General features: G+C 38.4%; 1 protein-coding gene across 3 annotated transcripts in view; it reads left to right on the forward strand.

Annotated features, from left to right (window-relative positions):
- LOC124163539 (nuclear pore complex protein Nup154-like) overlaps positions 1–3,191 on the forward strand; it is an 82,209-nt gene extending 79,018 nt beyond the window's left edge. For all 3 annotated transcript variants that reach the window (XM_046540508.1, XM_046540511.1, XM_046540510.1), the window contains exons 28-29: positions 400–566; positions 2,313–3,191. In XM_046540508.1, the coding sequence (XP_046396464.1) occupies positions 400–529 (130 nt within the window). In that variant the 3' untranslated portion in view covers positions 530–566; positions 2,313–3,191. The remainder of the gene's footprint in view (positions 1–399; positions 567–2,312) is intronic.
- The last annotated feature ends 12,531 nt before the right edge of the window (positions 3,192–15,722 follow it).

Here is a 15,722-nt window from a genome sequence, read left to right on the forward strand (position 1 = left end):
AAAGAGAACCTTAAAGGGCCATGGTTTTACAAGCATAGATGGCATTAAAAGAAATCACTGACAAAGCTGAAGGATATCCCAAAGATTGAGTTTGAAAAGTGTTTTGAGGATTGGAAGAAATGTCGGCACAAGTGCATAAATCTAATTGCTATGTATTTTGAAGGCAAATAATATAATGTAGACAATTTTTTTTTTTTCAAAAAAAAAACTTAAATTTCTATTACATTCTGAAAACTGAGTACCATTTTCTCACAATTATTTTAATATATTTATCCTTTGGGCTCTTTGCCATTCTTAAACCTCCATTTTTTAATGATGCACTGTTTTGTTTTTGTATTACTAAGTCTAAAATTAACTGTGGAATTCCATGGTTATATGAGTTTATATTTTTCATTGCAGGAGAGCCTTTGTTACCCACTGCCAGGATGTTGTGGCTACATGCCTCTCAGAATTGTACAGTCGTCCAAATACTTCGGAACTGATTGAAAAGTTTAGAGTTGTTCAAATTGCCCTTAACCGGCTGGCATAAGGGTGCAGTGGATTGTATTCCAGTGTGGACTTATCATGTAAGAAACATTTTTATTACATTTTCTCATGTGTGTGAAAAAAAAGGCACTATTGTATTCAGTTTGTGTATATATTTCTGTCCTCACATTTACGTCAATTTACAGAACTCCAAGCAATGTTACATGATTTTGATGGTGGTTCTAGGTTCGGTATGGAATATCATTTCTGAAAACATGATGATGGCCCAGGTCTCGAATCCATGACGTTAGTGTGAGGCTTTGTTTGATAGACATGATGCATTTTTTTTTCTATTCTCACAAATTTTGCAAAATAACTCCAATAATTTGGATTGTGGTGTATTAATGTTAAAGTATTGTGAAAAACTGATTTTTTGAAATATTTGCCTTGGAAAAATATTATTTCCCAGTTTTATTCGCTCTCAGTAGTAAAAAAAACGGATAAAAGTTTCCTTTGCAATTCACTTTTTTTGGTTCATGTTAGCATTGTACCTATCACAGTAAAAAGACTGATTCATTCAAGATGAAATGCACAGTACATCATTCACTGCAGTGAGTAATGATCTTTTTTTTTAAATAAAACATACAATTATTGAAATAATTAAGTGATTTGAAATGAAATATATTTGAGTCAGTTATATGAGGTGATAAAAGGTTAAAGGGAGGTAGGATGAATAGCAATTAAATTAAATTCAAATATTATTCCCTTCAGAGGCATGAATGCTGGGGTTAATCAGAAAATTTTTTCACAGGGAAACAGCCCATTCCATGGACAGTCTAATTTCAAAGACGACTAATGTTGCTACTTTTCTGCATGTTTAGTGCTGTCATAATCCCCATCCAATTTTGTTTATTTTACCAACTAAAACAAACCTCAAGCTAGCATCACCATTAACTTGATGGTAAACCAATAATGCAGAACACGTTCTCTCGTTTCCCTAGGAATCGACATTGACTACCTTGGGACAGTCACTTTTGCAATATTTCGAAGAAACTGAGTTTTTTGTGTTATCTTATCAAATCTATTCGGCATTCGGTTTTATTTGTGTGTTCTTGTCTGTTCATTTTGGTGAATTTTACTCCCGTATAATATATAGTGATCTTTTCTGGGGTTCCTCCCCAAAGGCCAGTGTTATATTTAAAATAAAGAAATGAGAGGTTCGATTTATGTGTTATGCACCTTTCGATGAGCCATGTTGCCGTCTTTTCCTTAAACTTAGTATCTTGCCTCCTCCATTTATATGCCTGTTTGCAGCAAACAGATCAAAATTCAAATTCTATTCCATTGTGAGTTATTTCCCTATAGGGCAATATTTTTTCTAGTTATTCCATTACTGTTGATCATTACACAAGAAACTGTATAATCTCTATAGTCTAATTATTGAAAGAAACTCTAGTTGGCATATATTGAGCTCTGTATAAGTCGGCCCTTTTGGCAGAAAAGGATTTTAGATGTCCATGCCTGCTTAATTCCTGGTCCAGGAGAATGTTATTCCAATGGCAATTAGTGTGGTTTCACTGCCGGTTGAGTACCATGTTGAAGGGAACAAGGACAAAGGAGAAGGGAAATGAGTAACAGGGAATTGTAGAATGATGCTGTTGGTCATTGACACCTAGTTTGGAATTAAAATTTATTTTCTTGATATTTGCTTTGATGCTGAAATTCCACCATGTCATTCCTGAGATTTTTTGATCTTATAATGTCCTGAATCATAGTTCAAGTATCATGTAGTATGGGTGAATTTTCTCTACCATAATTTATGTAAATGTAATTTATATTATTTCCAGGTTCTTTCCTCAATTTGAGGAATTTTATGTCCAAGAAAATCATCTAAGACCATCAAGGGTGGCATCTGATCGTCTAAGGAACAGTTTTTTCTACCAATGAATGCTTCACTGCCATTCCTATGGTTGACAGTTTTTTAAAATGCTAATCTCAGGTTTTTTTTCCTGACTCTTGGGCTAGGCTGTGCTTCACTTTTAGAATCGTTCATAAAGTGCTATCATTGCCTCGGTAAGTATGATGGGGCTCTATGGATGGGGCTGAAAAGATGAAATTTTATCTGCCAAGGTAAAACACATGCGGTGAAAGCGTGTTGTTGCCTGGTAAAAGTATGTATGAGTGAGAACAAGTGTTGTTTTCCTCTTTAGTTAGCAGCACCATTCTAAGTGAGAGGTAGACTATATATATAGATGTGTGATGAAAGTGATTGTCACCCCATAAGGAAGTGGGGACTAAGTGTCTGCTGTAACGTCTGAAAGCAGAGGTTATCTGAAACTTTGTGAATAAGTTGACTTCAAACATTTGCCTCAGCTATGTTTCTGAAGTGTACCTTGTACATTCTGGGTACTTGTTGACTTTGTGCATCAGAGATCCTTTGAATGATAGAAAAATTCATGATGAAGCTGGTATGATTATGTGAGGTTGAATGGTTATAACTTATAGTGTCAATTAAGTGCATATTTTTTTACTACATACTTCATTATATTTCCCTTTTTTTGAAGATTTTCCCGTGGAAAATGGTTTTAAATTTTGTTTGTCAGTTGTGATGTGATTTATGATTATTGTTTGCTGTTTTCAAAATGAGAGCTTTAAATCAATTTTGTACCAGTTTGTGAATGTTGTTTTTGTACCAATCACATTGAGTAAATTGTTTGTCTTCGTAATATTTGTTCGTTATTAGGTATTCAGTTGGGAAATGTTTTATGAACACTGGGAGAGAACTACACTCCAGAGAATGTGATGAAAAATGGTTTTGCTGTGCATTACTCTCCTGCTTTTTTGTAATCATCCACCTTGAACTTTCAGTTTTTGCATTTGAATTTCTTTGCTAAGTTAGTGGGTATGGCTTTTCTTGAAGTAGACTCTTGGAATGTTTACACTATCCCTTGAAATAATTTCCAGTCTATGATGTCAATGTTGACTCCATAGTTTTCACCTCCTGAATCCTTCACTATTTTATCCAATATTTTACTAAATTATTAAATGTGTGGGTTGTTCATTAAAAGTAATGCATATGTTGATACTCTACAGCCCTCTTATGTGGAATCGGTTTGCTAGCTATTAAAAGTCACTCTCTGTCAAAAAAATCCCATTTTTCATGACGACTGATTTTAATGCATCCTGTTTTAACTAATTTTTTGCACAATCTACTGTCAATTTTTGTAAATTTATGGGCCGTATCTCCTTCATGTTAAACCTCTGGTTGTTCCAAGGTTTATCATTTCCAGGCTTGGAAATAGAGCCAAGGCACTGACTTTCATCCTTACTATGATGACAGTATCACCTGCCACCACATTCTTCTATTTCAAAAACATAGTTGAGCCATAGACCCAAAAAAAATCATTCTTTTTTCAATTTCCAGCAAGTGGTACCATTCATGGGCACAATTTTGCATTGCATGTTAGGACAATGTTTATACATACTTGGAATTTCCTTGCTACGGGACCAAGAGAGGGTTGGACAATTAGTGTATAATCATTTTATGAAACATATGTGTAAATTTTAGTTCCCAGACTTACATTCAGTTGTAGCAACTACCATGAGTCAAATTGGAACTGAAGGAACTGTTAAATCAAGAGAGGCTTGCACTAATTTTGGGAAAAATGCATTGCAAATAAGGGAAAAAATTCCATATGAATAAATTAATATCAAATGAAGAGTATGAAATTGTGGATACAAACTGCAAGTTTATACTTGAATAAAATATTAACAGCATTAAATATTATTATATGCTACTTGACCTGCAATTGGGAGATTTAGGTTTGAATCCTGGTCAAGTAAAATAATTTTTCTAGTACAAATTTCATCTTTGGTACTGGATATTATCCCTCACTTCATACCAGACAGGGAAATAAATATCAGGACTAGAAGTCACGGAAATTAGATTATAATGAGGGAAAACTCAAGAGGTGTAGCAGGTAGATGAAAATGGTAGTTGTAAGTGCTGAATGTTGCTGCATTGTGCAGTACATAGTCTGTTATAAAAGTAATGCACATTTTCTGGGGAAAATGTATTTATTGATAGTACTGACACAAATTCTTCTAAATACTCTCCCCCATCATCAATACTCTTGCAGAGACATGTCTGCCATACCTGGAAGGCACCCTGAAACTCCTTAACAGGAATGTCTCTTAGGAATGTTATTACATTCTTTCAGATGTTTTCCACAGACTCCCAATCCTTTTTTTGAGCTCTCTCTTCTGTTGGGGGAACAAAAAAAAAGTGGTACGGAGGCAATTCAGGACTGTAAGGAGGCCTGAGGGACCACCAGGCAGACATCAAAGAGACAGTCAGGCTCCACAATGACAATGCCCCCAGTATCACGGCCTTCATCATTACAAATTTCCTGACACAAAGCAATGCCCTGAACGACACCCTGGGAATGGTTGTTCTGAGTACCCAGAGAATAGGGTAGTTTCCTTCATCAAAGAAAACTAAATGCATTGATTGCGATTCCTTACCCACCATCAGTGTATTCATAATATACAAATTATTTGGTTTTAGAAATCCCAGTTTAGACGAATGTCAATGGTCAATTTTAACCTCATTTGAAAATTTTCACTTTTCATTTAATCGCAAAAAATAGATATCATCATTTCAAAATCTAAAAGCGAGAAATACGTACTCCAGGGGTAATAATCTTTTGATTTAGGCAATAAAAAAATAATTGGAAACCACCCTGTTGGAAAACCTTGCAACTTGGCATTTATGATCACATGGCAGTATTTTAAGTAAGGGAACAAAGCAGGTATGAGATGGTATACATATGTAACAATAAAAAAAAAGGTTTTCATGTACCTAGCCCAGGATCAGCTTATATCCCACTCCACAACATTGATCGTTGTGTGTTTCCGTAAGTACACCAAAAACAATGTAAGAGTGGATACCCATTCCAGCAAATAGGCTTGCATCAAGAGGATTAACGGTTAAGTGTTAGGTTAGTGTTGTGTCCTCATTGTCGGCTTCAAGATACAATGAAATGATCTTTGGATTTTTCTCCTAATAGAAAAGTCCTCCAATTTCGTTGGCAATGGAATACAAGTTATGTTTCCCCATTTCGTGTGTCAAGAGGTGCGCCTACCCAGCAGGAGTTGTAACCACAGAAATTGTACGACGCTGCATAACAAACGGTATTGAGAAAACGATGTATCGGACACGACCAGAATTAGCACTTCGGGCTTTGGAAGCATGAAAGGCAATAAATTGTTGATAGCACTAGAAGAACTGTAAAATGAAAATTGTATGTACTATGCGTGGCCCAGATGGATGGGGGCCCTCCCAGTGTTTTGGGTCCATCCCTCGCGAGCTTGGGTCCTCGGAAAGGGATGGATTAAGCTTGGAGTCGAGGGAGAACCCTTATTAGAGGGACTGACCATCAGTGGTCCTTACGAGAGCGACTTTAACAGCATGAGATGCACATACCTACCAACTTTGGTTGAAATCTGTGCAGCCTTATGGAAATGCATTGTGGACAGACAAGCAGACATCCTATTTTATATGTAGTTATAGATAATTTGATCCCTTGTGTAAACCCCAAGTTTGTAGGCCCGCCCAAAAAATGGGGGAAATTTTTGAGAAGTGAGCTCTCCAGCTGGAATATGCTATTGCTGCACGCCTAAACATTCCTTCATTGGGGCTGAGGGGACTTCGTAGAAGAGGCCCAGGTCCATTCCATGGAATGGCTGATTTCTGTTGCCACTTCGGTCACATATTAATCGGTTTTCAAAAATGTGCATGGTGAAGTGACGAGTTCAATTCGATCCACTTTTTTCCCATGTTTTTCCTTATAATGTTTGTTATTGTGCGAAAAATCCACAGAGGAAAAATCATTCGCCTTGACTGGGATTCGAACCCGAATCCCTCGATTTCCGGCCGAGTGCTTTAGCCAGTTAAGCTACCGAGGCGTCATTCTCCCTTGTGGAAATTTGTGGACTATACCGGACAAGGTGGAATGGACTGCCGAGCATATTATGCGACTAGCAGTCCCAGTCGTGCGCACGGCGCCACAGCCGGAGAGCAAAGCCCGAACTTCGAACACGAAGAGGTGTTCGCTCTAGACTTATTTAAGTATACCGGGACTAGCCGCGGTGATAACTTTTAAGGGGTCACCCGCAATGCACAAATTGTGCGAAAAATCCACAGAGGATAATTGCGGGTGATTCCGTAAAAAGTTATCACCGCGGCAGTCCCGATATACTTAAATAAGTTTGTTATTGTGATAAACAGCATTGAAAAGTAATGAATTTGATTGATCTTATAATCATGTAACATTAATTTCGGTTAAAACCCCTAATTATACCTTATTTCCCCGCGAAACTCGTATCAATTTGTTCGTCAGCGACGCGAGTGGCGACTTTTGTAAACCCATTCGCGGTGGGTGGCAACTCATTTAGAGGCCGTATTGAGAATCCTATTTTCAAAAGTCACCCGATCCCTTCATGAGTATTGTGTTGAGCAGTGACGTAACTAGGGGGGATGACGGGGCATAGGGTGGGGATCCCCACCCTCAGGCAACGGGAGTTCCGGGAACATTTTTAAAAAATGACATGCCTGGAAATACATTTTACATCATTTTGGCACTTAAAATTTAGCTTAAAGCAGATGTAGTTATTATACGTCAAAACTAGACAATAGTTTTCAATATTATTTTTTTTTATTTTTCTGAGGCTTTGGGGGGGCGATCTATTCCCTCATTCCTTCCACCCCTATAGTTGCGCAAATGTTGTGGAGGGCACTTCAAGCGCAACACTCTGACCGTCAGATGTGACGTCAAGCCATGGTCCCCGTGGTACCTCTCGATGAGAGCAGGCTGATACCGACGCCAGGTTTCTCTCCACGCTTCCATCCCTGTCTTTCCCACGTGGCGTAAATGACCTCAGCCAGGGGCGCAGCTAAGAATTAAGACTGGGGGGTAATAGGTGCAACTAATACCGGGGTGTGTGGGGGTTTAGAATACCCACCAGGATAAGCGTTAGGTGCGAGATTAATAAATTGCGGAATTTTAGGGATATCCCTTTCTGAGGGATATTTTATTAATCCTTACACTATTCTATTATCAATATCAATCCAATCAAGTAAAACGGATTTAAATTTCAAATTTCTCTGAGCTGTGTGGGGGGGTTTTATCTCGTAAACCCCCACACACCCCCTCGCTGCGCCACTGACCTCGGCTGTCGGAAATCTCCTCCGAATACCACACGGGTGAAAGTAGGGGTTGGTCAAGGAGGGAGGCTTAAACAAGGAACGTAACAATGGGGAAAAGAATTACGACGGATTTTGTTCCGCGTCTATTGGCATCCTTTCTCAGGATACGTTATCCTAAGGCAGGGACGCCGATTTGTAAAAAATATTGGGAGGGCCCAAACCGGGGATCTTTCCCCGGGAAATTATATTAGTAGTGAGGTAGAAGTTTTTTAAGCATTTTAGAAGATTCGTATGATCAACATTAGAACCCTTATAACTAGAATATCGATATCAGGACACTCTGGGGAAAATCAACAAGCCTGACACATTTTTTCCTCACACCCATAACGAATTTTTGAGGGGGCTCAGGCCCCCTCAAGCCCCATGGAGTCGGCGCCACTGTGCTAAGGCCAAATTTAGATGATGGAATCCAAACACGTCACAAATTCTTCCTCTTTTTCAGTGTACAGTGGCACAGCAAGGGGGGTGTTGGGCCCCCCCTCCACCCAGAGCTGAGAGAAACTTTCAAGTTTAATCCATTTTACTTGATTTGATTAATTTACTTTTAGAAGAGTGTAAGTGTTAGTAAAATATCCCTCAGAAAGCCATATAACTCACCATTTTCAACGATTTATCTTAAAAATTTTCTGGGGTAGGTCCCCCACACCTCCCGATTATCCTGGCGGGTATACCACACACCTCAGGTCATGTTGCGCCTAAAATCCCCCTAGCCTACATATATGTAGTGACGGTGACGCGAGTCCAATGTCTTTTACCCATCTACAAGGGTGCTCAACGCGACATAATAGAAGTTTTCACCTTTACCCATCCAAAAAAGTGTATATATAAAATATACAATTACACATATATTTAGTGGCGGTGATGGTAACGGCGACGCGAGTCCAATGGTTTTACACAAGTTCTGCATATATAGCGAGTATACTGTGTATATACATAATTTTACGTAATATGTAGTGACGGTGTCACGAGTCCAATGTCTTTTACCCATCTACAAAAGTACTCAACGCGCCATAAGAAGTTCTCAATTCAACTACATAAATTAAATTAAAAAATAGAAATTTCGAGAGAAAAATTATTTTTGACAAGTGAGAATTTCACAGATTATAACATTTAACTATTAACACTAGAATGCCGGGAAATTTGTATCCCCTAGAATGCCGGGAGGGTGTCATTTTGACACCCATGTTTTTATATGCATGTTACGTTGCAGATTAGCTTTATTTCGGAGTCAATAGTGTCAACTTTTGTTTGATACTGATTTTGTGCCCTAATATTTAAAAAAAAGTTAATGTTTTAATAGAGTACCATTGAAGTAAAATTTTTTTTACAAAAAAATACACTCCTAGAATGCGGCATCCATCGAAAAGATTGCGCTGAAACGTCGGAGGACGCATGAAAGTGCAATAATACCTATATATAATCATTGAATACTCTTTTATTAGTATTTATTGTTCACTGTAATTGGTTAAATTTTGTGCACAAAACAATTAAAATGAATATGACAGGATTGCTTTTCTTTTTATTATTATTGTTAACTTTTCATCAAATTTTCGTCATAGAATGTAGAAGTGTGCTTCAAAAGACGAAAATTAAAATAAAACCATTGCGGCCACAAAACTAAGAAATTTTAAAAAATAAAATACAAAAACTTCGTATGAACCCAAAAAGAAATCGAACACTTTTTCATACAGACTTACATAAAGCTTCATCTAAATAGTAGATTCTCTACATTCTGGCACTTTTGGTCTGTTTTGGCCGTAGGTTTACTGACTTTTCACTAAGCTTACAAAAACAACAGTTCTGTTTTCATTGCATTTTATCTATACTTGACAATCCCTAGTCAGTTCTGGATTTGGTTGCTAGATATTCGTTGACGCAATGTAAGGAAAAGCAAGCTATTCTGATAAATTTTGTAAAAATAATTCGGGACATCTTTTGTGAAGTTATTTCCTTATATATATTATCCAGGAATTTATAGTGACCAAGTCAAAAGTATTCTGGAAAGAAAAAACAGGCCTGGTTCTAGTTCTGACCAAATATTTCCGCCCCATATGATCAATAATATCTACTTCAAAGTTTATCTCATTACAACACCTTACAGTTTCGGGCGATTTGTTAGAGTTGTCACCAATGTCAATATGAGGGCGAAGAGATCATAGAACAAGAGCACATTTTTTTCTGTTTGCCGTGATGAACAGTAAGTGTTACGTCACTATTTTTGTTCATTTTAGTTGATTACAACTCTTCCCGAGAAACTTTTATTTCACCAGGTATTTCCTTTCTTCCCTTATTTACGGTTCCCGAAAGGCAAGTACCCTTTTGTTTCGAGTAGAGCTAGCAAAAGTGATGTGAAACAAATGCCAGTGGTTACATTCCTGCCCTTGCTCATGTAGGGTTGCATACGTTTCAATACAACATGATCTGAAACGCGATCGTCAGCTTGACGAGAGCCGTCCTTGACGCCTTTAGTCAATCTGGAAGTTAATGGAATCAGTTTACCAAATACATACTGTCTTTATATACTGCAAACCAGTATTTATGCCCATACTTATCAGGCTTTGGTGCCATGAATTGCTTGAATGTACCTACATCTAGCTTTGCTTAGAAACAGCTGTTCGTCAATGGTTATGTTAGGCTCAGGTTATGATTCCTCAGCATGGCCATCTCCTTCTTAGGATCTTGAACAAGGAGTTGAAGTCGCCTTGAAGTCTACCCAGCGCCCCTTCCACGTCGGCACACCATGTCACGACCACGCACAATTTCTTTTCTGTCCGATAACCAGTGCAGATCCAGTAACTCAATTATGTGTATATGCGTATTGTAAAATAAATATGTGTATCTTTCGTGATTAAATTACTAAACTGTAATATAAAAAACACTGAAACTGACCGTGCGCACTATTTTAATCATTTTTGGATTATCTAAATTGCACCTCCTGTGCAACCTAATCGTTGTCCGTCTCAAGATCTGCATCAGACCCTTTCTCCGACACGTCTCCAGAAATATCGTTTAGTATTGCAATACTTTGCTCCGTCGTAACACGTCTATGCAGTGCCATTATCAAGACAGAACTGCCGAAGCAAGTCAAGCAGCAGGTCGCGACACACAAGCGACCCAGTCCGCCAAACACGCGCGCGAGCCAGGCAGCCGAACACAGAGGCTCGGCAGCAGCTAACTGCATTGTCGCGTGCGTCACTTCACTGCAATGTTTCAGGGCAAATAAGTGTCACCGAGGTAAAAAAAACTAGCTGGTTTCAAGGCGAATCATTTGAAAAAGGCAGCGGAATGTTCTTACCTTACGAGCTACTAAACTTTTGAAATAAATAGTATACAGCCTATGCTCATTGAAATTATGTAAGACAAACAATCATGAAGGTAATATACTATACTAAAATATACTATACTATACCTAAAGGTACTACACATGAAGATAATGTACTAAACTATACTAATTTGACAAATAATTATCAAGCCGCATCCCACGAGAGACCTAAACCGAAGAAAGAAATGATATTATATACTGGGTGTCAAAATGACACCCTCCGGCATTCAAGGTAAATTTGAATTTTTGAGACGAAAAAAATTAGGGGGGGTATCCCTTTTACTGTCGTTTTGTTAAGATCTAAAAATGAATAAAAGTCACGAAAGATTTTTTTCTAAAATACTCTCTAAGGGCCAGCTCCGTAAAAAATGTACGCGTAGGGTGTCAAAATGACACCCTTCGGCATTCTAGTGTTAATCATGGTTCTATTATCTATTTAGCCAATTTGTTCCCTAAAAATTGCACTGAAATCTAAAACAAAACCTATAAAATAACCTTTTCGTATGCATAATCCTATCAAAAATGCATCAGGTTATCTTTTATATCTTTTTACAGTTTAATTTCATTTTTTTATAATCTTTTTGCTTTGAGTATGTTGAAAATAAAGCAAGTAATGAAAACGTAGAATTTCATAATTGCAGAAAAAACTTAGTTTCAAATAATCCATCTTTTTTACTAAGCTTCACGATAGATGCCAGCGTTGTGGGGCGCCCCGTAAGCTCGGGGCCCTCTGGGATCAGCCGATCTGGCCAGACTGCCTTTCACAATAGGGTAGTTTCCTTCATCAAAGAAAACGAAAGGAATTGATTGCGATTCGTTACCCACCATTAGTTATTCATAATATACGAATTATTTGGTTTTAGAAATCCCAGTTTAGACGAATGGCAACGGTCAATTTTAACCTCATTTGAAAAAGGCCAGATTGGCGCCCATGCGATTCCACTCCACGTGACGTCACAGGGACCTAGTTTCTATACGAGTAGATTGGAGTTTTACATCGTCTGAGATTACCAATGCCTGCATGAGGCATAGAGCTCAGGGAAACATCTCTTAATAATCACCTATTAAAATTGCTTAAGGTCGGAAAGTTTCCTTCGTTTGATAGGGGAATAATAATCCTTATTTAAGACAAGCGCTACCTGCTATAGAGCGTTCCACATTTAGTTGACAGTACGGGCCTTATGGATAACAGTGTTGCCAAGCTTCCGCTCCGCCGGCAGGCATCCTAACAGCGTATGCAACCACAAATAATAGAGCGCCAAAATGGTTTAGTTCAAAAAGGAGTTAGGGATCGCACGAAAGACGGCGTAAATTGGGGAATTTTTCAGCGTTAATTACAATACCTTTGCTGCAATATATAAGGAAAAGTCTTTTGTTATTTTATTATGTACTTATTCAATGCACAAGGTGAATAATGAATAATCTGTAATGTAAAAAATAACAATAAATTGAAGGATAATAAAAATTATCGCCACTCCTGAATGAGACAAAATTTCTATTCCTTCCATATTATGCATTATTGTTTTGACTATGGCTAGTGTTACATGAGAGGCGATGTTGTATAAGACATCATCAATCTTTAATTTTTTTTAAATATCCCGTACTTGGTTTATTGTAAATTAAAGATCTCTTTTCAAGCTGACATCTTCGAAGCTAATTTCCTTAATGTTCTCTTTCCTCCACCTTGTAGTAGGCAAGGATTCCAATTTCCTTGAGTAATAAGAGGCATTATCTACCACTATAATTGATCCTTCGGGTAAGTTTGTAAGAAGTGAGTCCTCAAACCATCTCTCGTAACACTCGCCACCCACTTCTTCATGCTCATCCATTGAGTGCTTTTTGTACAGAAACACATGTAATGCTTCTTTTATGAACCCATTTACCGTTCCTGCCTGTATAATAGCAAACCGTCCTCCTCGGGAAGTAGGGGCCAAGCCCAGTATCGAGGCCCTCTGCCAGTATTTAGTCCAGCAAGGAAAGCTTGACGCGGGTTTTCTAATTGTTTCTTTCGCATACTAATGTTCACTATTTGTCCAACATTAATCCAACTTTCGCCTGTGAATATACTCGTCCTGTGTTCGCGACGATATTTTTTTAGCTGCCTTAAATAATTAATTGTGCCACCAACGAATAATATCATCCCTTTCGATAAGGATGCTTCTTTTCCGCCTGCGTTCGTACACGAAGCCTATGTCCAAAAGAAGACGATATAGTGCTGTCCTTTTGTAATCTGGGAGAATACTATCCATATTTACCGATTTTAAGATGGATTTTAAAGTCGGAGGAATATTTTTCACGAAAGATTCATGTACCTTCCTTCTTATTCCCGATCTCACAAAATCGTCGAAAATCACTGCTCTCGAATTTTTGTAAGGCTGTCTAATTTCTTTAGTTTTTGAAGGAGTCACCAATGGACCACGGGAACTTTCCTTTCTCACTCTGTAAATAGTGGTCTCCTAGCACCCAGTAGCATTCGAAGCTTCTCGGCAGGCCTCACTAATGCTGAGAGATTTCCTTAAATACGAGAAGACTTTGAGCACCAACTGTCTTTCGCGGGTTATGAGCTTCTCACCTTTTCTCCTCTTCTTTGTATCGGACATATTGATTGGGCGTGTTACAGCAGAGATAAGTGTAAAACACATTCACAATTCTCAAATTCAGCAGACTACACAACACTTGTTCACTCCAAAAAAAATGCAATGACAAACTGAACGCCTTGGTAAATTCTTCCCCCGGCCCCTTCGGCTACGGTCGATTTTGGTGCAGGTTTTCTGGTACCCTATGAAAGGAACTCAGAAAAAAAACCCAAGCCCCCTTTTGTAAAAGGCGTAGACTGGATGAGAAAAAACCCAAGCCCCCTTTTGTAAAAGGCATGCACTGGAAGGCGTAGTGTTTCGCACAGATTATGAGATATTTTCTTTCTTGGCTTATGCGGTGGGACCGAAACACACAAAGCGAAAGCGTCTTATTTCCAAGCCGCTTGCTTACTTTCGTGTATCAATGTATTCAGATAAAAACACTGCTGTTACAACGTATGAGTATTCTCTGTTTAGGATATCAAACGAATAGATAAATACATTTCATAGAATGCATTGACAAAACACTCCTTTTCCGCCCGAGAATTTTCCCTCTGCGCGCAAGAAAAAGCAAGAAGCCCGGCCCAGCGGCGCCGTAATATTTTTTATTAAGATCAAAACCTTTTAACTCGCTTCAGAATTGATGTAAGTTAATGATTTTTTCACCAAAAATAACTTTGTAGTTTTATCCACATTTGATACGCAGCATATAGGGACCTACGACGTAAGAAACGTAAGTTAGTAAGCAACTACTTTTTACCTTGCAAAAATCAAAATTTTCTTGTCCTAAAGGGTGTTACGTCGGCATAACAACATTTTTACTCATAATTTGTACAATTGGTGAAGACCTTCAAAGAGAAAATAGTGTGAAGAATTTTGTGCAGAAGATTCAATTTAATACAGGCAACGGTCAGGCAGATATTGCGAGAAGAAGATAAAGTAAAAAAATACACGTTTCTGACGGAAATTAAAGGAAATGTTTTTTTATAGCTTTTGTTATAATTTTTATCGAAAAACTATTGGCACCAATGAATGCAGCATCTCTTTCTACATTAGAATGCAATTTTTAATCAGTGCATAACGCAACATTAATTTTCGTGCTGTTATTGACAACACCGCGCTCCTGGCCTTATGGATATTAACATGGGAAACGATTCTCCATAAGAGCCCATACTGTCAACTAAATGTGGAACGCTCTATAGCTGGGTACTTTGCTACCTTCTAGCTGGGTACTTTGCTACCTGCTAGCATCCTGCGTCGTATCAGCGCTCAAGCCTCGCCCCAAGGTCACCGCACAAGGCGGCAGGGGGAACCAGAAATACGTCACACGGGCTTTCCCCTTCATTCCTACTTAGCCGTCGCGTTTTCGCCCGCTTGAAATTTTTCACTTTTCGCTTAATCGCGAAAAATAGATATCGTCATTCGAAAATCTAAGAGCGTGAAATGCGCACTCCAGGAGTAATAATCTTTCGAATTAGGCAATAAAAAAATAATAGGAAACCACCCTATTAGTGGAAGCCATCAGTGGCGCCCGAGCACCGTAAAAAAATCGTTATGGATTTGAGGAAAAAATGTGTCAGGCTTGTCGATTTTCCCCAGAGTATCCAGATATCGAGATTCGAGTTATCAGGGTTCTAATGTTGATCATATGACTCCTCTAAAATGCTTAAAAACTTGAAATTCACTACTTATAGTATTTACCGGGGCAAGATCCCCGGTTTGAGCCCCCCCAATATTTTTGTGAGACGGCATCCGTGGCACTAACGCATGCTTACTCGAGTGCCATTAGAGTGGTTGATATAAATGAAAGAGAGTAAAAATGGGCGAATCATCAGCAAGCGTTTCATTGAGCGCTTCAAGGAGGCATAAATGAGGATTATTGAAAGCGCCATGATCGTGACCACCACAAATAACACCCTGGCTCAGTGGCGTAGCAACGGAGGGGGGGTTCCGGATTACAACCCCCGCCCCCCCCCCCTCATTGGGCCTTTAAAACTTTTACCTTATCCAATTTATATACATTATAATGAACACTCATACAAAATTACTGTTTTTGCGTTCTGAAAACCACGATTTAAACATGAAAAATCCC

The sequence above is a fragment of the Ischnura elegans genome, chromosome 8 (genome assembly GCF_921293095.1).
Source record: "Ischnura elegans chromosome 8, ioIscEleg1.1, whole genome shotgun sequence".
In the NCBI taxonomy this organism is placed as follows: Eukaryota; Metazoa; Arthropoda; class Insecta; order Odonata; family Coenagrionidae; genus Ischnura; species Ischnura elegans.